Consider the following 22,707-nt stretch of genomic DNA (forward strand, 5'->3'; position numbering starts at 1 on the left):
TTTATAAAATGCGGGCCATCTCTTGAACATTGTATACACAACTACATTGTTGCAGTTAATTTACCAGTATGGCCTAGTGATGTTTTTTTATCAGGCCTATAATTATTATTATTACGGTAGTATTTTCTAACCCTCTAGCAATCAATCAAGACACAGATACCTGTTATATTTTGAAATAGCCTTTTGGAATAGTTAACCTGGGGCAGGGAAGATATTAGCCCCCTAAACTACAGGTATTTCATACCTGTCCCAATCCCATGTCATCTGGTTCTAATAATTTCTATCAAGCTACCTCCCACCCATAATCCCATATATTTTCTAATGTTCTTCATCTGGGCCAAGTTTCCATCCATGCTGGCCATGTGCTTGCCCTCTTAACCCATGATGGTGCAACCTTCTTCTCCTCTCCTCTTCTCTGGCCTCTCTTCCCAAGATTCTCCCTGTCTCTCCAAGTCCAGGAACCTTAGCCATACCTATCCCATTTACCCTGCCCAAGTGTGATGGCCTTTTATTGGTCAAATAGGTTAGGCTCTAGTAAGGTACAGGTGGGTCACAGAGACAGCAAGCAGTAATTAGCATCAAAATACATTAGACCAACCTCCAACATTACATGATCAGACTTTCAGCTCACAGGTAGTTCTAAAGCAGTAAAGGCACATTACCAAAAAGATTTGCAATCAAGTGCCTACCACAGCCTCATGTTTAATCCTTCCAAAAGTGGAAACATCCTAGCTGTCCATCAACCGATTTGTGGATAACAAATCATAGTATATTCAAACAAAGGAAGACTACTCAATAATCAAAAAGGAATAAAGGTTTAATATATGCAGTAGGATGTGCAAATGCCAGAATAGTTATAATGTTAAACCACAAGTGGAAAAATAGCAGACTATATTGGGTGGTTTCGTCTATCCAATTCTGGAGATTTTAAGCTATTCTAGAATAACAGAAGACAGATGAATGGTAGCCTGGGCATGGAGCTCAAGGGGCGGTGAGTTGTGAGGGTATGTCACAGTGGCACATAGGAACTTCGAGAAGTGACGGCTATGCTTGCAATCTTGACTACGGTAATTTTGTGGTCACATATAAGTGTGAAAACATCAAATTGCACAACTGAAACCTGTAGTTTGTTATACGGTAATTATATCCTAATAAAATGTATTCCAAGGTGGCTTGACCACAAAAATATATATCACAAGAGAAAGCAGCCATCTGAAAGGCTCCATACTGTTTGCTTCCAAATATGTGATCTCTGGACAAGGCCAAACCATGGGAGAGAAAAGGCAAATGGTTGCCTGTAGTTGGTCTGCATGAAGATGAGCAGGAGAGAGCAGAGCACATGTGGGATGCTGGGATGGCTTTGTGTGGAGCCACAGTGGTCCACACACAGCAATCATCTGTATGCCCACTGGCTGACAGTGGTGGTGCAGCACTCTTAAATCAACGTATACACCTTCTGGTGTAGGGGGCACAATATGGATGTGCATGGACAGGGATGTGTGCAAAATCCTTCTTGGGCTGCAAAGCTGGAAATTGCTCTAAGTACATGATGGCTAGATATAGAAAGAGATGCTTTTGCTTGCTTGTTTGCTTGCTTTTTGTAGTTCTGGAGATTGGCTATAGAACCTTGAAAGTGCTGGCCGATGTTCTACCACTGATCAATATTTCCAGCCCCTTTCTTGTTGCTGTTGTTGCTGCTGCTGCTGCTGCTGCTGTTGTTGTTGTTGTTTCTGTTTCTTCTTCTTCTTCTTCTTCTTCTTCTTCTTCTTCTTCTTCTTCTTCTTCTTCTTCTTCTTCTTCTTCTTCTTCTTCTTCCCTTCCCCTCCCCTCCCCCTCCCCATTCCCCTCCTATCCCTCCTCCTCCTCCTTCTTCTTCCCCTCTCCCACCCCTCCCCATTTCCCTCCCCTCCCCCTCCTCTTCCTTCTTCTTCCCCTTCTTCCCCTCCCCCCCCCCTCCCCTCCCTCTCCCTTCCCCTCCTCCTGCTCCTCCTCCTCCTGTTCCTCTACCTCCTCCTCCTCCTCCTCCTCCTCCTTCTTCTTCTTCTTCTTCATTTCTTCTTCTTCTTCTCCTCCTCCTCCTTCTTTTCCACCATCACTATCACATCAACACCTCTATATGCTATAGTTCGGGATTTAAATGTTTCTTAGTCGTCCAACAGCTTCATCGTCATCCATGGAGCTATTGGGCAGCAGGAGTAACTTTGAGAGGTATCCCTCATAGTGATGTCATTACCAGGCCGTGAAGGAACTGTGAGGCTAGACTCCCCTCCTTCCTCTCTCTGTTTCCCAGCGTCTATGAGGCAATCAACTTCTCCCACCACGTATGTGCTCCCGCCATGAGGTGTTACCTCGCCATAGGCCCAAATGTAAGGGGAACAACCAATGATGGAATGAAACTTCCAGAATGGAGCCAAAAGAAACCTTTCTACTTTTAAAGATAGGAAGGAAAGAAAAGCCGGCTCACGCCTTCTATCTGGATTTCCTTATATGTCCAGAGTCTTGGTGATCAGGGGCTCTGGGGACCTAGCAAGGAGCCAATGCACAGTGGCTTGGAAAATGTGCACTCGGTCAAGGGAAAAAGCAAATGGTACCCTAGGTGTCAAAAGGCCAATGTAAGTGAGCTACAGGCTCAGAAGTGGAGGTGCAGAAATAACCAGGCTCTGTAAGTGAGAAGGTCCTAGCAGATCTTCCCAGGAAAGGCCATCTGTGTGTGTGGCTCTGCAATACAAGGGAGATGCAGAGCCAGCACAACTGGACATCCAGGCAGAGCTCTGGTTCTTTGCTCAGCACAGGAGACATTGCACTGCCTGTTGTAAGTTATGCAGGAAAGACTGCCATAACTCAAAGTTATAAATTGTGACTTAGACCAGACCACACACCTTCTACAGACACCACGGCTAACATGGCTCTCGGGGACATTCCTGAGCTGATATGAACCATCCAAAATGGCAGATTCCTCAATGGCAGAACAAAGAATGAAGCACACTCCTTGGCAAGGCCAAGAAATCAGGGGGAGGGGGGCACTGCTTGACAAAGTTCCAGTGCCCCAACAACCAGGTGTCCTTAAGGCCTGCCTGACAAAGTTCTAGTGCCTGGGTGCCTTGGATTGACCATTACTGTGGAAGTTCCTGTTAGAGGCTTCTCACCAAAGGCTAGGATTGAAAATTAATATAAGCTGATACTAATAAAAACCAATAAAGTCATTGGTGATTCCCCAGGAAAGTACAGCTATGCAGAAAATGGAGTCATTTGTAAAACTTATTTAGATTTATTGTTAGACTATTAATAAATGAGTTCAGATTCATTATTAGATTATCAATAAATGCTTTTGGTAAATAATTTAGAGGATTTTAAAAGAATTAATAAAGAAGAAACTTTTAGGGGAACTTTGAAGGCTGACAACCTATAATTAAAATCACTAGGTCTTTATGCTCAGCTTTGGAAACAAGGAACTAGTTTAGAAAGAAAAGAGATCCTGACCTTGCCATTATCAACAGACCTTGGTGCCTACCTAGAAGCAAAAGAAAACAGTTTTAAAATTCTAATGTTCCTTCACAGGATTGTAATAAAGATAGAAATGGCACTGAAGTAAAAGTTCATGATAAGGTTAAAGGAAGACATTAGAAACGGTCCTAAAGTCCCAATAGTCTTCTATTCTTTACAAAACTACAGTAAGGATAGAAGTTGTGTTGACATAGAAGTTCAAGACAGAGTCACAGAGACAGGCATGTCGTCTCAGTGAACTGCCTGCCCTTTTGAGCAAACTTGACAGGCCAGGACTTTCCTGATGCTCTGGAAAGACAAAGGGACCAGCTGCTTCTAAGTAAAAAAAAAAAAAAAAAAAAAAGGCCACATAATATTTTTAAATGATAGTTTTACTTTATATATGAAATCGGAAAAGAAAGGATTAATTAAAGGTCAGGAAGACAAGTTTAGGGTACCAGGCGGTAACCGCAAGGCTTTACGATACCAATCATAAGGAAGAAAGTTTTAAGTTAAAAGAAATTTAGATTTTATCCTAAAAGTTAATTTTTGTTTCTCGGGAAATTTGCTGTTTGCTTGCTTTGTTTCCCCTGTTCCTATATACTTATGTAGCCAAAAAGATTTTAAGCTGTGTTATCAAATGATTAAAGTCTTTAAGGAAATTATTTTGTGTATAAATAAAGCTTACAAGAGACACAAGTTGTCAGAGCAGGTAAAGCCATTAAGGCTTCCTCTCTGTTCCGTCTCTCATCAAAAGAATTGAATGGTGTCCCGCGTCTGGTTCTTCCTTCCCTAGTCGCTCTTACATACACCCTTTTGCAGGGCCCGACCCTCCTGTGGCAGCTCCTGGCTTTCGGATCCTACAGTAATTTTCATGATGGCTGCTCCTTTCTGGCAGCATCCCTGTGAGTTCCATGAAGCCTGAATCCTGATCTTACACCTCGAAATCAGAACGGACTCTACAATTTTGTCCTCCTCATCTTGCTGTCTGAAGCGCTTAAAGCTGATGACTGAGGACGGATGGGATAGCACTGTGCGCGCTCAGTCACGAAGGAGCATTGGAGCTGACAGGGCTAAGTTCCCAGCTGGGCATTTTCTAAATTCACAGGAAGTACTTTATTTGAGATCTCTACACCCCCTCTCCTCTACCCCACGTAAAACCCATTTGTAAGGATCTTTAAGGTGGAAGCCTACTTGGCCATTTAGTCCTACTCTAAATCTTGAAAAATTCGAGGCATTCTTGAAACTGCCCTGGTGGTGTTGGAGAGTCGTCATTAGGACGCGTCCTCACTGCTCCACACTCCCTGCAAGGGACCCTCAACATCTTCCCTTCTCAGAACGTTAACATGATTCTAGCATCTTTCTGCTAACAGACCTGGACCCGCCCTCCCTTTTCCTTTTTTCTTCTTCCTAAAAGGCCAACACGCCCCAACCCTCACCCCACCCCCTCGTGATCACTGTCTGTCCGGGAGTGCTTCCGCCCGCCCCCTCTCGTCCCCCTCGCTGTCTCTCTCCCCCTCCTCACCGCCCCCCTTTCTACTCATTTCCACTCCCAAAGTCTCCATGTCTGGCAGACTCCTCCCTTCCTGGCTCTTTTTTTTTTTTTTTAACTTTTTTTTTTTTATTAATTTATTCTTGTTACATCTCAATGTTTATCCCATCCCTTGTATCCTCCCATTCCTCCCCCCCCCCCATTTTCCCATTATTCCCCTCCCCTATGACTGTTCTTGAGGGGGATTACGTCCCCCTATATATTCTCATAGGGTATCAAGTCTCTTCTTGGGCCCTTCCTGGCTCTTAAACTCACCTTCTACCTTTGAAATGGTTCCTCCAAAGGCATTAAAGACCTTCAAGTCTCAAAGATCAGGACCGTTTCCTGAGTCTCCCCTTTTTCCCCCCTCTCAAAGCCCCTCCCTCAGATCTTCACAGCTCGCCCCTTCCTCGCACGGGAGGGCCCCCAGCACTGTTTCTGCATCAGCCATCTTCCACAGGAGGGGCCACACAGGCTGCAGCCCTGTGCCTCTCCCCACAATTTGATGCTTCTTCCTGTCCTCCCCTGCTTGCACTGTGGTTACCCATCTTCTGGACTGTGCATGTGTGCTCCTGGCTGGAGAGCCTGTTGTCCCACACCTCAGCTCTCCCAACTCAACTCTCACTTGCCACCAGCGCCAGCCCCGAGCCAGAGCTTTACTCTAGGAACCTGGGGCAGCCCCTGGCTTCCTCATCGAAAAAAATAAATAAATAAAATAATAATAATAATAATAATAGTCCTGTAAGCCGCTCCCAATAAAGGGAAACTTTTGTTCTGCCACTCCGTGCTTCTCAGAAAATCCATTCACTTCATGGTTTCAAGTTGGATGTGACCCTATTGTTGGGGAGGCCAAACTGTGCTGTCTGGCTGATTCCCAGTTCCCTGTTTTTATCTGTTACATCCCCGAGTGATCACCCTGGCAGGTGGGCACCTTATCCTGACTCCTAGTCAGATCCTTGAGCGGCTATCTTCCACACATACATGGCTCCAGATCACCTCTGCTCCTTTCCTTGTTCTTAGCTACGAAACAATCTCCATGTTCTGTCTTTCTTTTCCACTTATGCCAATCTGGTTATGCTTGCTAATTTCGTCTGTCGATTTGGATATGTCGTCGCATGGAGCTCTTTTGGCCAAACAGTCTCAGCCGAAGAATAGAAAAGTGGAGTCTCTAAGAAAAAGATAATTCTGCATAGAAACCACCTGTAACTTGGTGCGACGTCAAGTCTTTCCTGGGGCTACAGTCTGTCTGTTTAGTATCATGGTTCCAACTTGCCCTAAACAGATTCAGTCGTGTTTAGTTGAATCAAAATGAATGAAACCCTGGCAAATTTCATGGAGAAGGGGAAAATATTTGTGGATGCAGATTTTGGAATTGCAAATCTAACAATTGAATAAGCCAATTCCTTAAGCCTCCCCTGCCCCCAAAATATGTATGTATGTGTTTGCATATGTAAATAGATACATATATGGACACACAGAGATAGACACATATATTTTTATCTAATAAATTACCAGCCCTTTAAGATTCAGAATTTAGAATTTTATTAGGTTTTTACATCTCTCAGTGTCTCAGCATTTGGAGGAGTTTGAATAAATACTTACTGATCTATCAGTTGTGCCAAAATTAATACTTCCAAAATTGTAGGGAGACAGAAAAACTGGCATTGCTGAAGGGCCCAGATAGCATATGTAAAATAAATTTTTAAAAAACTTCTTTTGAGAAGGGAGAAAATTGATAATTTAATCAGGAGACTAATGACAAATGCTACATCTTGATGTATAGGTGTGTTTTTGAAAATCTGCTAACCATGTAAATCAATGTTACAGTTTTGAAAATATGACTTGATAACTTGAAATTTATGTTGCTTTTTTTCACTCAGTCATAAGATTGTTATTAGTAATCATATTTAAAGCAGCACCCTTCTGAGCAACACTTGGATTTCCCTGGGCACTGTCGAGTTTAAGATAAAAGCTTTCACAGACACAAGAAGGGTGGTTTTATGCTTATACGGTGTTGAGACGTTTTCAAATCCCCTTAGCCAGGGAGCTACACTTCTAAGCTGTAAGTCCTTCAGCAGCTCTGAGGCAGGACACTGACTAGTGCTGCAGACCCTGGGCTCTTCCAGGAACCTGACTGGCCAGGGGTTGGGGGTGGGACCAGTCCGTCACTCCCCATTGCTGGGGTGAGTGAGGAGAAAAGAGGAAAGAAAGAAAAGGGGGCTCCCACTTTCACAACACATTGTGCTTAGAATTCTATCCTATTACATGCATTGTTTCCTAGAATCCAGGTCCAGAACATTCATCTACAGAAAGTGCTAGAATGAAACCTGTGGTTCCTTCACACTGGTCTTACCCTTGAGTGACTTAGTCACTTTGTGGAGGAAGTGAGGAGATTGATTCAGGGTGAAGTGGCCTACCTTCTTATGTCTGGTTCCCCTTTCTCTGCTCTATATTAAGCCTTAGAGCTTCCAGAACAGTATGCTTTGTGCTTGTGGAAGAACCCAAGAGGAACTTGTAAGTAAACTTTCAAAACAATCTTGCTTCTAAAATTTGCATTTTAAAAGAACATGCTAGCCAACTAGAACCAAGCCTCATGACCAGAGAGTACTTTAAACCCATCTTCTACCTCAGCCATTGGCCTATGTGGCAAAGACAGCTTTTCTTCGGGGCTGGCATCTGGCTGCTCATAATCTCGGGGAGGGCTGTCCAGGGATGGCCTGCTGAAGGCTCAGGAGTGCAGATCTACCTGGCTGTGGTTGGCAATGAAGCTGGTTTGTGGGGTTCACTGATGCAAATCAGCCAAGCCGGGCCAAGTGTGACCTTCCCAGCTTTGCAGCACACAGCGATGGACTGAAGTGGTCCATGCCTGCTGTTGTTTACTCCGCAGCTTTCGTTAACCTCCCTTGGTGTGAGAGGGCCGCCATGTTGGAGGAGGCAGTTGTTGGCTTTCCCAAGGCAAGAACCATTAAAGCAGGAAGATGAGGAGGGAATTCATTTCACCTCAGAAGAGGCTGCAGCTCCTGCTCATGCTATTTTGGCAGCCTGAGAGAACAGCGTGTTCCCAAACAGAAGATAACTTTGCAAGAGCTTACCAACAAACAAAAAAGAGTGGAATAAAAAAGAAGGAAGAGGGAAAGTGAGCGCCTTTCATTCCTCCCTTGTCCCACTCACAGGCCTGGGCTTTGATTTCTGCCTCAGATGTGGCTGTAAAATGCTCCCTCCAGGCATCTGTGCCTCTCACTCATCTGTCACTCAAGAGACCACTGGGCCAGTAGCAGGGACCAAGCTGAGCGCCCAGGAGGTGAAATGACCCATCAAAGGCCACACAGCCTGGGTGGGTGGATGCAAACCGGAGAGCAGGCCTCCTGGCTCCGCGTCCAGGACCTGTTTTATTTCCCTCTGCCCTTGGCTGGAATTTCTCTTCAAATGAGTGTCACTTCATGTCAGATTCTCAAGAAAACTGGAGGCAGAACCGGTTGGAGGTGCCCTGGAGGAAAGGAGAGATTGTCCCTTTGGGTTAATGTTTCCGCAGGTGTCAGCGCGTTATCTGTGCTGGCTGAGTTTAGGCCATTGGCTTCTGTGCAGAAGCAGGGTCAGAATGAGCTGGAAAGTGTAAGATGTCTTAGCAGGCAGTGTTCTGCCAGCGAGAGAGAAGCAGCAATAGTGGCCCAGCTCCTGAGGTCAAAGGCTCCTGGCCTTTCTGAGGAAGAAGGTCATGTTCACCCTTTCTGCCTTTGCTCTAGCAGCAAGCCTTCTGTGTGCCTCAGTGGAGGGGGTGCGTCTTCCCTCTAGAGCAATCTCGAATACTTAGGGTGGGCTATTCGCTTGCAAGTTGTCGTTATTTTCTCATGGCTCTATTTGTTATCGCATCTAACTGTGCCTTGTATCTGAAGCAAGATAGGAGATATCCCTGCACATCGAAGTTTGATTTGTGCTCAAAGGATGGTGCTCAGGGATAGGGATATTCCTGGATCCCAACAAGGTGGGCTGCATGGTGGGGTGGGAGTTCATATACTCAATGCCAGGCCATGCTGATGCACTGAAGCTTAATATGTGTGAGTGTGTACACACACACACACACACACACACACACACACACTCAATCACTCACACTGTGCCAGAGAAAACCATGGCAGCTGTGTTTGCTAGCTGCACACGCAGGGTGGATGGGAATGGCTGGTGCTCCTGTTTCTATGGCAACAGCTCAGCTCTGAATAAAAGCAGGTAAACATGGGCTCAGGTTAGATACCCAGGCTGCGCATCTCTTCAGGACACTTGGTTTGGCTCAGGGTCTTCACCACAGCTCTGTTCTTTTCTGTTTCTTCCCGGTGGGTCTCATGAACATCACCTTAGCCCCGTGAAAGGGAGATGGTGTCCTGGTGGCACCCTGCTGTAAACCCCAGCTAAGGTTTGCCTGCTTGGGGTATGATGCAAACCGTAGGCTAGGCATAAAAGCAAGGAAGCAGTGATTACTCTTGGAAAATTGCTGCTGTAAAAGCGAGAAGCAGGCTCTTTATGTTGGAGAGGCAAGGCTGTTGAGTCAGGCAATAAGCGTTATTGATAATGAAAGCGAAATGAAGAGAAATGACAGGTTAAAGGGATCAAGTAGGCTTTTAGAAGCTGCCAAAAGAGATGATGTGGAGGATGAGGGACTCAGTGCGGTAAACACAAAGCAAGGGAAGTAAGCGGAGCTCAAATAAATGCCAAGACGCAGAGACTAGCAATCAGCTTACAGCCACACGGGAACCAGGCCAAGGAGCAAAAGAGGAAGGGAAGTGATTGCAGGGAGTGGTTGGGAGGTGGGCTAAGATGAGAAAGGGCAGGAAGACTGGAGGAAGAGATGAGCTTCAAGAAGGTCAAGTTCAAAGTGACAACTGAGCTCAAAGTCAGCCAGACTGAGCCAATGTTTTTAATAGTTAGCTGTCATTTTTCTGTTTGCTTGTTTTTTGAGACAGGGTTTCTCTGTGTAGCCTTGACTGTTCTGGACTCACTTGGTAGACCAGGCTGGCCCTGAACTCACAGAGATCCACCTGCCTTGGCCTCCTGAGTGCTGGGATTAAAGACGTGTGGTACCACCTGTAACAGTTAGATATCATCGAAAGAAAGGTGGTCAAGATCGAATCCTGCCATACCTAGTGTGGTTGTTTGAGGAGATACACGAATACAGGCGTTAATGAGATTTACAGGTAGCGCTCTCACCCAACACGACTCAGAAGAGGGAAAGGTAAACTGCTTGAGGAGGCTGAAGTGAGGGCTTTACACTTGGCTAAAAGCAATGCAGTGTGGATAAATCGGAAGGAGAGGAGGGAGGCAAAGAGAACAAACCAGTGTTTTACACACACACACACACACACACACACACACACACACACACACACACACACACATGGACATGGACACACTAAGAAGCAGCACCTGTCTGCACACCAGGAAGAAAGCCCTTACCAAAACTTGACCCTGCAAAACCTTGAACGAGGTCTTCCAGTCTCCGGGAAACATGTCTCCTGCTTCTTCCTAAGGCTTTTTTGTTATGGTGTCCCTGGCTGACCACTCCAAACCCTCTGGGAAGGAAACAAATAGCTTGTTTTACTTGATTTACTGCTATTTGAAAAGGAGAAAGTCAGGATATCTGAAGGCATATCTGGATATCAGGATATCTTCAGATATCAGGATATCTGAAGGCTGGGACCCACCCTGAAGCGAGGTAGGTAGGATGCCCAAAGTCGGGTGTGGCCACATGTAGCACCCTAGCACCAGATAAATGATGCAGCCATCTTGCCACTCAGCCTCCCATGAACTTGAGCGTCCAGGCTTTGCCTAGATCAGAACATAGAAAGTCCTAACTGATAAGCCCATCTCGATGCCAGATTAAAAGTATAAAAGGCAGGTTTACTTGGGAACTAAAGCTCCTGTGTTGAGTTCAACCGCTTTGGGGGGACTCCGGAGGCCAGAAGAGGTCCCACCCAGGCTATGGCAGGAGGGGGGCCGGGGGTGGGGGGCCGGTGTTAAGGACTGCAGGTGAAGGAAGGTGACTTGTATGTCACCTGCTGGGTGGCTCCAGGGGAGGAGCTTAGGGCTCCCAGGAATGCTAAGAATGTGCAGAGGCTTTCCTTCAAGGGGGGGCAGGGTTGGAGAAAGCTGTGAGATTTAACAGACCAGGCCAGGGAGGGAGAGGGCTACCTGAGATGCCAACCGAACACTAACTTCCTGTGGAAGCCCACGATGACCTGGAAATGGTTGCATTGACAGGACACATCATTTCCAGAGAGGCGCAGGGTGTCTGGAGAAGTCTCTGTCCTTAAGTTTCAATATGAGGGATCAGGCAGGTCATCTAACTTCCTATAAATGATAAGCCCAGGGTCGGGGAAGGGCAGGCTCAAGGCCAAGGCTCTGCTTAGTCCCTCCCTTGAGTTACACACTGGGTTTGGTCTCTTTGGGTGACATTCTGCTCTCAGCACAAAGACAAGGAGGATAAGAATAAGACTGTTGCTCGTTGAGTAAACATGAGCCTCTTACAGGGTGAAATTGTAGCCATTCATCTCATTTAATTGATATTCGATTTTATTGTGGAATACTAAAATTTTAATGTGTCTATAAATCTGTTTCATATTTGTGGAGGAATATCTGTATTAAGAACACGCTGTACAAGGATAAAGGCAAGAGAAGGAAGAAATGAGCCTGCAATATACATTATTAATATTTCAGCAGACAAGAAAAATGGGGGCCTCATAGAGGAAATTAGAAAAAAAAAGATGAAACAGGGTGTTCTCATTTTGTTAAAGATAAATTGGCTGATTGGAGACGTCCTAACTTCACATGGTCAACCTTTTGGATGAAGGAGACAGAAATCAATGACTGGATAGCAGAAATGGGTTTGTGATACTAGGATCAGATTATGAGCAGTCACTGTAACAGTTACTGACACCAAGTGTGGCATGTTTCCAGTAGGGACAAGCTCAGACAGCAGAGTGTCCTGTCCGCTGACCCAGAGTTGTGAAATCTAGGCAGGACGCAGAGGTGATGGCTCACCCAAGGCTCACTACAGCCTGCTGTGGATTCTGTTGTGCCACCCACTCTGGGTGATGGCCAGCGAGTTTTCAGTAAAAACTGGTATCTTCAGTTTCCTCTGCATAAAATGCAAACTGTTTGATGTAGGGGATGTGCAGGTTTCTTGCAAAGTGCCCTTAATGTAGTAGTAGGCAATTAGTACTTATTTATATCTTAATCAGTCAAATTGCAGCATGGGATAAATTCCCGTAGCTCTGAAATTAATGGCAAAGAAAGTGCATAGGGCCATGTCTAAGGATGCACAGCTGCTGACCTGCCCTGGAGTTCTGCCCACTGCCCAATGTCCATCAAGCCTTCCTGTATATAGAGGCAGCAGGAAAGTTTCAGGAGCGCAGACTCATTGGTGAAGTCGCTTTTCTCTTCTCTGGGGTGGGGGGGGGCCATGTGCAAGCATTAATTCCAAAATGATATAGGCTTGCAGGAATAAAGAATGATGTCCCTTCATGGTCTCCACCCTAATCTCCTTTCTAGCTCCCTTTCCTCCTGATGAAGAACAGCCTCCTGTGGGGAATCTTTATTTAAAAAATTAACAATTTTACATTATTAGTGTGTATATGCATGCGTGCGTGTGTGTGTGTGTGTGTGTGTGTGTGCATGTGAGAGAGAGAGAGAGAGAGAGAGAGTCAGACAGACAGACAGACAGACAAACAGACAGACAGACAAACAGACAGAGACAGAGACAGAGAGACAGAGAGATGGGTGGGTGGGTGGGTATATTTGCTACATATTGCTATGTAGAGGTCATAGAATAGACAAATCTGTGGAAGTTCATTTTGCCCTTAGTTTCCCTGAATAGTTTCCTGAGGAGAGACCTGTACTCCTGAGGCAGGGATGGCAGAAGAGGAAGCAGGTATGCCGTGGCGCCAGTCCAATTCCACATTCAAGTTTGGATGCCCTTGGTATGCTTTCTGGTCTGTAAAATTAGAGCACAGAAAATAGATGACTATTAAATAGCACTCTTACATAATGCACTTTATTGACACTGTAGCCCATCAGTTAAGCATAAAGCTTGTTCAACTCTTAGGGTTCATGATATACGACCATTGCTTTTGTCAATGAACAATTATAGTCAAATAGACTAGGACAAAGTTCGGTGGTGGAAAAAAAAAACCCAGCATTTATTTTTTTTTTCAAGCACTGTATGATCATCTGGAAGGCTGGCTGGGGGAGTGGACTGTCTTACAATTGGGCAGCCCTTTGTTCAGTTGAGGAAAGCAACAGGACAGATGCTGCTAGAACCCAGTGTGACGTGCCAAGCAACATTGTCCTAAGCTTCCTGGGTCCCAAAGCCCAGAACCTGCGAGCATGCCCCCTTACATGATAAAAGGGTCTCTGCAGATGCATTTATGTCAAAGATCTTGAGAGAGAATGTTAGTCTGGACTATCTGAGTGGCCCTAAAATGTCACAACATTCCTCTGGAAAAGGAGACAGAAAGAGCAGAGTTAGGGAGACGTGGTGAAGTTGGAAGAGGAGGCCTGAGAAACGAGAGACACAACCTTGCTGGCTCTGAGGAAGGAGGAACTATGACCCAGAGATCGGGTGCCCCTCCAGGAATGGGCACAGCAGGGTAGCCCAGTTCTCCTTGGGTCCTTCGGAAGACTCACAGCTCTACGGACCTCCAGGGAGAACTGTAAGAGAATGAATGGGTGTCTCTTTGCGCTAGTGACTTTGTGATAATTTGTTAACATGTCAAGAGGACACACTAGCTACCACAGCACAGCAGAGGCAGGGGTAGAACAGACTAGGAAGAATTGTGTCGCGGGCCTACGCACAGTACGTGGGCATTGCTGCCACGGTTAGCTGGCTAAAGCAATCACGAGGCCAGCCTAGATCCAAAGAACGCAGAAACACATCTCACCTCCTGTTGGTTTGGATTTCTTTTTTTTTTTTATAGAGTTTTTCTGTGTAGCCCTGCCTGGCCTGGAACTTGCTCTGTAGACCAGGCTGGCCTGCAACTCTAAGACCTGCTTGCCTCTGCCTCCTAAGCACTAGGATTTAAAGATGTGCTCACCACTTCCTGGCTTCATCTGGCCTCTTGATTATTTATTCTATTTCTCCCACTTCTTAGTGGGAGTCCCATTTGGAAGGAGTGGACTTTCACTAGGGAGGAGTGCACAGAGAGAGGAGTAATGATATATTCTTAATACAAATTTAAATTAATCTCTAATATATAAAAGATACACACACACACACACACACACACACACACACATATATTTTACTGCTAGTCTACAATCTGACTTCTAAATACTTTCTGAACTTGGTTTCTTTTTTTATTTCTAGGGACAAAAGGAGCATGAGGCTCTGGACCTTGGTCACTAGAGTCTTGCTAAGGCTTTGGGGGACTTATGTGTCTGCGGGAAGCACTGGCTGGCGGGATTTCCTCCAACATTTGGGAGTTTGCTGCTTTGTGGCTTTCCTTTCCGTGAGCCTCCTCTCAGCAGCCTTCTTCTGGGTTCTGCCATCTGTCGCGGGACTCTCTGCTGTCTGGATGGTCACCTGTGTTTTTCTGTGCTGTTCCAAGCACGCTCGATGCTTCACTCTTCTCGCCTTTCTCTCTTGTGGCCTCCGGAAAGGTAGGAACGCTTTGATTGCAGCTGGCACAGGGGTGGTGATCTTTGGACATGTGGAAAATATTTTTTATAACTTCAGACGTCTCCTAGACAGTATGACTTGTAACCTAAGAGCGAAGAGCTTGTCCGTACATCTTCCACTTTTAAAACGATATACCGAAGCCATTCAGTGGATTTACGGCCTTGCCACTCCACTCAATCTATTTGATGACCTTGTTTCTTGGAACCAGACTCTGGTGGTCTCTCTCTTTAGCCCCAGCCACACCCTGGAGGCTCATCTGAATGACACTAAAGAAGAAGTCCTGAGCATCCTGCACCATATGGTGGAAACCACGGAGCTTCTGTCGTCCTTGGGTCAGAAGCTGCTTGCCCTCGCCGGGCTCCTGCTCATCCTCCTCAGCACCGGCCTCTTTCTGAAGCGATTCCTGGGCCCCCGGGGCTGGAAGTATGAGAACACCTATATCACCAGACGATTCGTTCAGTTTGATGAAAAGGAGAGGCTCCAACAGCGGCCCTGCGTCCTCCCGCTGAGTTCGAAGGAAAGGAAGAAATATGTCACCGTCCCATCTTTGCAGCTGGCTCGGAAAGAGAGGAAACACCTGGGGCTGTTTTTCCTTCCTATCCTGACCTATCTCTACATGTGGGTGCTGTTCGCCGCTGTGGATTATCTACTCTATCGACTCATTTCCTCCGTGAACAAACAGTTCCAAAGCCTGCCAGGGCTGGAAGTTCACTTGAAACTGCTCGGAGAGGTAGGAGCTCACAGGTGCTTCCCATGGTGCAGTGGGGCTTTTCATTGGTGGGTCTTAGAAACAAACAAAAAACGCTGGGACTACCCAAGTCAGGCGGTGTCCTCAGAGCCTGGCACACAGAAGGAACCCAATAGGTATGGGCTAAATTAGGCCCCAATGTTAGAAGACAATTCTGTTATTTTCTGTGGCTACTTTTATGATCACAAGCTGGGTGTCTTAAAAATAGCATAAATGCATTCTCTTTCAGTTCCAATGTGAGACGTCTCAATCATTAACATGGCTGAAGTCGAAGGGCTTTTGGCATGAGTGTCCTCCTTTCAGAAAGGAGAGGACTTGTGGCGGCGTCACACACATCTCTCAGTGCGTGAAAAAATATCTCTGGCCCTCTAACCAGGTGCATGGTCACATTAAGGTGCACCGGAACAATGTCTCCATCTCTGTGTGTCTGCTGAAACCTTTCCCCCAGACAAAGCATGTCAGGCGCCAGGAAGTAGGACCTACAGTCAGCAAGCAGAGCCTAGAGTGTAGTAATCAGTTTGTGTCTGGGGTTAAACTTTGATTTCACTGTGGTGGAGTCTCAGTGGACATATACACACCTAAGAAGCAGACCTGTGGCCTGACTTCCTCCTGCTGTCAAGACTTGAGCAGACAGACAGACTTCAAACTGTGCTGACTGAGTTCTTATCAACAGAAAGGGGGTTCTACCTCAGTGGTGGCGTGTGGAGGAAGCCATTAAAATGTACACGTGTGTGTGTGTGTGTGTGTGTGTGTGTGTGTGTGTGTGTGTTGTAGAATATCTATGGGTAGACACAGAGTTTCTGGTCTTGTTGGAGTGTGCTTTGTTTTGAATGAGAGTGTTTTCATAAACACTTGTGATCTCAGAGTAGGTGAGCTCCACGCCGCACTTTGGACAACTCTGGCTTACAGACTAAAAAGCAAAGCCTTTTACGCCTGGGGTAAAGAGTAGCGTCATGTTGGAATCAAAGAGACAGGAAGTGAATACTTCTGTTCGCAATCCTCAAAGAATCTGCTTTACTTGGATTAGAGCGGGTTTTTTTTCCCCAACCCCATCCCAATTAATGCCACTGTGAGGTCAAGATTGAGAACCTCTTTCTAATTCTACCACCTGAAGAGCAAAGTCAGAACCCCAAAATTGATGCCCCCAAGAAGCTTCTGTGAGAAGTATAATCACCCAAAGACAATGTCTTTCTTGGATCTGGTGCCCCTTGTTTTGTGGGGAATCTGGCTTTGTTTCAACTCTTCTCCCTCCTTTGGCAGCCATGACCCAGAAGACTACAGATTATGTCATCTCTTTTTTTCTTTTCCATTTTTGCCCCCTGTGGATACCTGTGACTATATTATCATTTCACAGAGTCTGGAAATTATGGAGTTAAACAGGGTGGAGTGTGTGTGTGTGTGTGTGTGTGTGTGTGTGTGTGTGTGTGTGTTACATGCTGCAGATAAGTACACTATGCAGGCCAGTGTAAACACTATCTCCACATGTCTGGTTGGCCTCCTCTTCACCAGGATACTGGAAGAAGGGCCTTTCTGATCCCCCTTCTCCCTGTCTCGGCTTCCTGGTGCCTCAAGTCCTCCTGCCCCATCCAGACCCCCTCCCCTGTCCTCCTGCCCCATCCACACCCCCTCCCCTGTCCTCCTGCCCCATCCATATCCCCCTCCCCTTCCCTCCTGCCCCATCCACATCCCCCTCCCCTTCCCTCCTGCCCCATCCAAACCCCCTCCCCTGTCCTCCTGCCCCATCCACACCCTCCTACCCTGTCCTCCTGACCCATCCAAACCCCCCTCCCCTTCCCTTCTGCCCCATCCACACCCCCTCCCCTTCCTTCCTGACCGATCCACACCGCCCCTGTCCTCCTGCCCCATCTACATCCCCCTCCCCTGTCCTCCTGCCTCATCCACATCCCCCTCCCCTTCCCTCCTGCCCCATCCACACTCCCCCTCCCCTGTCCTCCTGCCCCATCCAAACCCCCCTCCCTTGTCCTCCCCCCATCAACACCCTCTCCCTTTCCTCCTGCCCCATCCACAACCCTCTCCTTCCCTCCTGCCTCATCCACATCCCCTCCCCTTCCTTCCTGTCCCATGCACACCCCCTCCCCTTCCCTCCTGCCCCATCCACAACCACCCCTGTCCTCCTGCCCCATCCACACCCCCTCCTTGTCCTCCTGCCCCATCCACACCCCCCTACCCTGTCCTCCTGCCCCATCCAAACCCCCCTCCCCCGTCCTCCTGCCCCATCCACACCCTCTCCTGTCCTCCTGCCCCATCCACACACCCTCTTCTTCCCTCCTGCCCCATCCACACCCCCTCCTCTTCCCTCCTGCCCCATCCACACCCCCTCCTCTTCCCTCCTGCCCCATCCACACCCCCTCCTTGTCCTCCTGCCCCATCCACACCCCCCCTACCCTGTCCTCCTGCCCCATCCACACCCCCTCCTTGTCCTCCTGCCCCATCCACACCCCCCTACCCTGTCCTCCTGCCCCATCCACACCCCCTCCTTGTCCTCCTGCCCCATCCACACCCCCCTACCCTGTCCTCCTGCCCCATCCAAACCCCCCTCCCCCATCCTCCTGCCCCATCCACACCCTCTCCTTCCCTCCTGCCCCATCCACACCCCCTCCTCTTCTCTCCTGCCCCATCCACACACCCTCTCCTTCCCTCCTGCCCCATCCACACCCCCTCCTTGTCCTCCTGCCCCATCCACAATCCTCCCCTTCCCTCGTGCCCCATCCACACCCCCTCCCCTGTCCTCCTGCCCCATCCACACCCCTCCCCTTCCTTCCTGCCCCATCCACACCCCCTCCCCTGTCCTCCTGCCCCATCCACACCCCTCCCTGTCCTCCTGCCCCATCCACACCCCTCCCTGTCCTCCTGCCCCATCCACACACCCCCTCCCCTGTCCTCCTGCCCCATCCACACACCCCCTCCCCTGTCCTCCTGCCCCATCCACACACCCCTCCCCTGTCCTCCTGCCCCATCCACACACCCCTCCCCTGTCCTCATCCCGTATCCACATACCCCTCTCCCTTTCCTCTGGTCCAGCATGCCTAATCTCAGGCTCTTGCCCTCCAAATCATAAGCTGTGTTTTAGAGTTGATTACCCCGAGCTCTCTGCTGACCCTGTATAAGTGCAAGATCTATAGTAAAAGTATTCACTTAATTATAAGGTTCTCTGTTTCTCTAGATATTTGGGGTTGACAGATAATGGTAGTTGTGCTTAAAGGGTGCAAAGGGCCTCTCTCCACCTCACTCTCCGCCATGGCCTTCTTTTTTTCTCCCTCTCTCGGTCCCCATTCCTCCTCTTTTGATTCTCTCATGTATTTCTCAGCCAATATCAAACATCCATGAATGTTAGGTGAATTTATACTGATTCAGACTAGAGTGTGTGTGTGTGTGTGTGTGTGTGTGTGTGTGTGTGTGTGTGTAATTTCTCTTTTCCCAAAAAAATTCATCTGTGCAAAATGTTGATTACGAGGAACATTATTAGTTCTAGACCATGATAGTTTCACTGCAGAGCCCATATGCCAGTGGAAGAGGCCACTGTGCACAGTCATTACAGCAGCTGGATGTTGGGCGCTGGGTCAGATGTGAGTGCAAGGTTTCTCTGACGTCTCCTGCGTTCCTTCTGCTATACCTGGGCACCTGGGCCAGCAGCTAGCCACCTTCCGTGTGACTGGCAATGCCTTGCCCTTATCCCAAGATGCCCTTGAAGGCTCCTAGGCCTCTCTGTTACTGCAGACTTGTGGAAGAGAAATCAGACAGGAAGAGGAACATTGCTACAAGGTTTTGCCAATATTTCTCCTGCACTATCATACACTTTTAGACAAATGTTTTAAGAAAATGAGAAATGATCCAAGTTGAGCTTGGATGGGTGGGCAGTTTAAGTAAAAATTACCCTGATTCTGACTGAGTGAGCACATCCTATGGGCCAGATTCTGGGCTGTGTTGACTTTCCAGGACAGTCTGGTAGGCAAGCTTGCCTCCTGTCCATTGCAAGCCATCCCATCTCAGCAAATGGTTCACTTAAGAGAAGTAAACATATTTTAAACCATCAGGGTCTCATTTCGTATATTGCTTAGCATTTCGAAAGCATGACTATGTCCTCTATATTGCCCTGCACCAAGCCCATACAGAAATGTTGACTCAATCTTTCTGAAGCAGTGACTCCCAACTGCAAATCCCCAGCTAGATTTCTCGACTAAATAGCATCTTCCCAGACCGAACACCCGCTGCTTTCTCATTGCAGGATTGCTCATCACTGACTCAATCGATGTGTTTGTTTCTTCCAGCGTATTAAAACGAGTGCATGGCTCTGCTCTAGGGACTGAAATCTCCATTTAATTGTAGACTGCCTGTCTTTTTAATAAAAGGAAAAGAGAGGCTACCCAAATGTTTTTCACTGCTTAGGCACAAATGTAACTTGGCATTTGTACAGAGGTCCCAGGTTTGGTGACCGGTCTAGGACATGATGTTCACTAGGTGTGGTTTTTTTTGTTTTGTTTTGTTTTGTTTGTTTTTGTTTTTGTTTTGAGAAATCATTTACTTCTTGGCCTCAGGGCTCTGTGGCACTAGGGTGATAATAACTTTCTGAGTATTCCAGTCTGTAAGGTTAATGCCCCATCCCCAAGGTGTTTAATTTACACTGGGAGTAGTTTATTCATGGGCAGGATCTGGTTCATTAATTCCTGCTTTACCAAATTAGAAAACAACTCCACTGAGAGAGTAAATGACTTTCCCAGGTCAGAGGAGAGAAAGAGCTGACTCAGCATGTGCACTCTCCACTCTGGCGGCTGAAATGGGTGGCTCAATGTCATCTTCTGTCTTCTGCGTTATCTGCTGAGCAATTGGCTTGTTTTCTAGCCTTCAGACCCCTTTCAACATCTAGAAAGACCAGTAAATGCCCTGTTTGAAAACCTCCTCCAACGAAACTTTTGAGTCTCCCGCAGTGATGTGGGTCAACATGTCATCCTAAAGGGAGATGTCATATTCTAAAGAGGAAGACATCTTCCTAAATTAAAAAGATTGATTGACACTATGACGCAGGGTCCGAGCATCTTTTAGCTTTGTGGTTTGACGAAGGGGAGCTGGTCCTTACTCAAAGACTATGCCTGAGATCTGAATGGCCCTGTAACCAACTAATCTCCTCTTCCATTTGAGCTGACTTCCGTCTTTCGTTAGCTCTGTGTGTCCTAAGAAAAGGACCAAGCATTCCTTTAAAAATGAGTATATGGTTGTATTTTTTAAAGCATTGTTCTCTGCCTTCCCAGAACCATTTCCATGGGTATATGCCTCCCTAAGAAGAGACAGAGCCAACAAAATATTTAATAGATTCTTTCCACAAATCCACTTTGGTGGAATGTTGTCATTTTTACAGATAAAAGTCATCCTTTCTCCTCTGCCCCAATCATGATCCATACAGGAAGATTTAACAGACAGCTTCCTTCCTTCTTTCTTTCTTTCTTTTTTCTTTTTTTGAGACAGGGTTTCTCTATGTAGCCCTGGATGGCATCAGACTCAGAGATCTGCCTGCCTCTGCCTCCTCACTGCTAGGGTTAAAGACCACTACCATTTAGCTTACATCTACTCTAGAAAAGAGTCCCTGAATAGCTGCAGAACAATAGCATCTTTCAAGGAAGTAGAAAGACAGAGACAGAGTAGAAGATGGCATATATATTGACTATTTTATTCTTTTATTTTAGATGCGAGGACCTCGAGGCGTCATCCATGATTCCTCCTTTAATATATCTATGTTTGAACCCAGCTGCATTTTTAAACCACGGCTCAGTGTGTCTGAGACTTGGGTTCCTCTCAGTATTATTCTTATTACACTAACAATATTAGGACTGTTGTCTTCCATGCTGATGCAGCTTAAAATTCTAGTGTCAGTATCCTTCTACCCTGAAGTGGAGAGGGAGCGAATCCAATACCTCCATGCAAGGCTACTTGAGAAAAGGTCAAAGCAGCCAGTGGGCGAAGCTGAGAGGAAACCGATCCTGTGCTTTAAAGAGGTAAGGCCACGGCGGTGCTAAACCTCATATCGAGCTAATGATGAGTTTGAAAAGCAAATGACTCTGGATTTCAAAGCACTCCATCACTTCACATTAGGAGACCAACCACAGTATGATTGAGAGAACCTACTGACTCTAGTATTTTGTAGTTGGCTATTGGGAAGACCTCTTGTATTGGCTATTGAAGAACAATGGCCAATTATTTACCTTTCTACACCAAAGATGAAGCAAAAACATGGAAGGAAATAGCTAGGACTTAGTAAACTTTTAATAATTTGCTCATTCTCTGCTAAGCCTATCTGTATATCTATTATTCATCTATCTATTATATATCTATCTGTTTGTCTGTATGTCCGACTATCTATCTATCTATCTATCTATCTATCTATCTATTATCTATCTATCTATCATCTATCTATCTATTTATCTGTCTAATCTATCAATTATCTATCTATCTATCTATCTATCTATCTATCTATCTATCTATCTATCATCTATCTAGATAGCTGTCATCTCTCTATATGCCTCCTGTACACATTACTTGTTTCATTTGGCTTATTTACTAAAGAGAGAAAAGTAAGAAACTGTAACCAATTCAAAGAAAGTTCAAAGCACTCTCCTATTTAAACCACCAGGACAATAAAGTAAAGTTGCTATATAAATGCCAAACTAGATCTTTCCTCAAGGATAGATAGGAGGAGTCATTTGTATCTGGAGGCAGAAATTCACTTTTGTGCCAAGCACAAGAACCATTTGCATAGTTGCTCTCAGCCACATGCACAGGTGGAAAACAGCTACAGGCGATGAAAGACCAAGGAAGCCCACAAGGCTATTTTCTGAGTTTTTCAAAGTTTATACAGAGGCATTTGAAGTGATCCCAGTGTCTGTTCATCTGCTTTTCAGATTCATTTTTGGCTTCCAGTCCTGAAGATGATTAGGAGGAAGCACATGAACGCTGCAAACAAAGATGACCCGTGAGCAACATGGAGTCCTCTCTTCCTGAGTCAGCTGCTGCTACTCACTGTCTGTTCAACAACAGAGGCCTAGGAGAGAAGGTCTACAGATGCCTGAGTTTGCATGGCCCTGCTTTCTCTCTAGTTCTTCAAGCTACTTGTCAATAATAAGGCCAGATGGCTCCCAGGTAAATAGTTTTCCAAACAAAGCATAGTATCTAGACTGTGTCACGGGGTCTAGACGGTGATGGTTGGTATAGAAACATCCTCCAGAGGCTCAGAAGTTTGAAAACATGATCGCCAGTTGATGGTACTATTTG

At 46.5% G+C, this 22,707-nt stretch overlaps 1 protein-coding gene across 1 annotated transcript; it reads left to right on the forward strand.

The window, feature by feature from the left end:
• The first annotated feature begins 14,370 nt into the window (after positions 1-14,370).
• Positions 14,371-22,412, forward strand: Dcstamp (dendrocyte expressed seven transmembrane protein). Its single transcript, XM_051160511.1, has 3 exons — positions 14,371-15,408; positions 21,126-21,434; positions 22,338-22,412. The coding sequence occupies exons 1-3, from the start codon at positions 14,380-14,382 to the stop codon at positions 22,410-22,412; spliced, it is 1,413 nt and encodes a 470-aa protein (XP_051016468.1). The 5' UTR covers positions 14,371-14,379.
• Positions 22,413-22,707: the final 295 nt, after the last annotated feature.

This window comes from Acomys russatus, chromosome 17 (genome assembly GCF_903995435.1).
Source record: "Acomys russatus chromosome 17, mAcoRus1.1, whole genome shotgun sequence".
Lineage (NCBI taxonomy): Eukaryota > Metazoa > Chordata > Mammalia > Rodentia > Muridae > Acomys > Acomys russatus.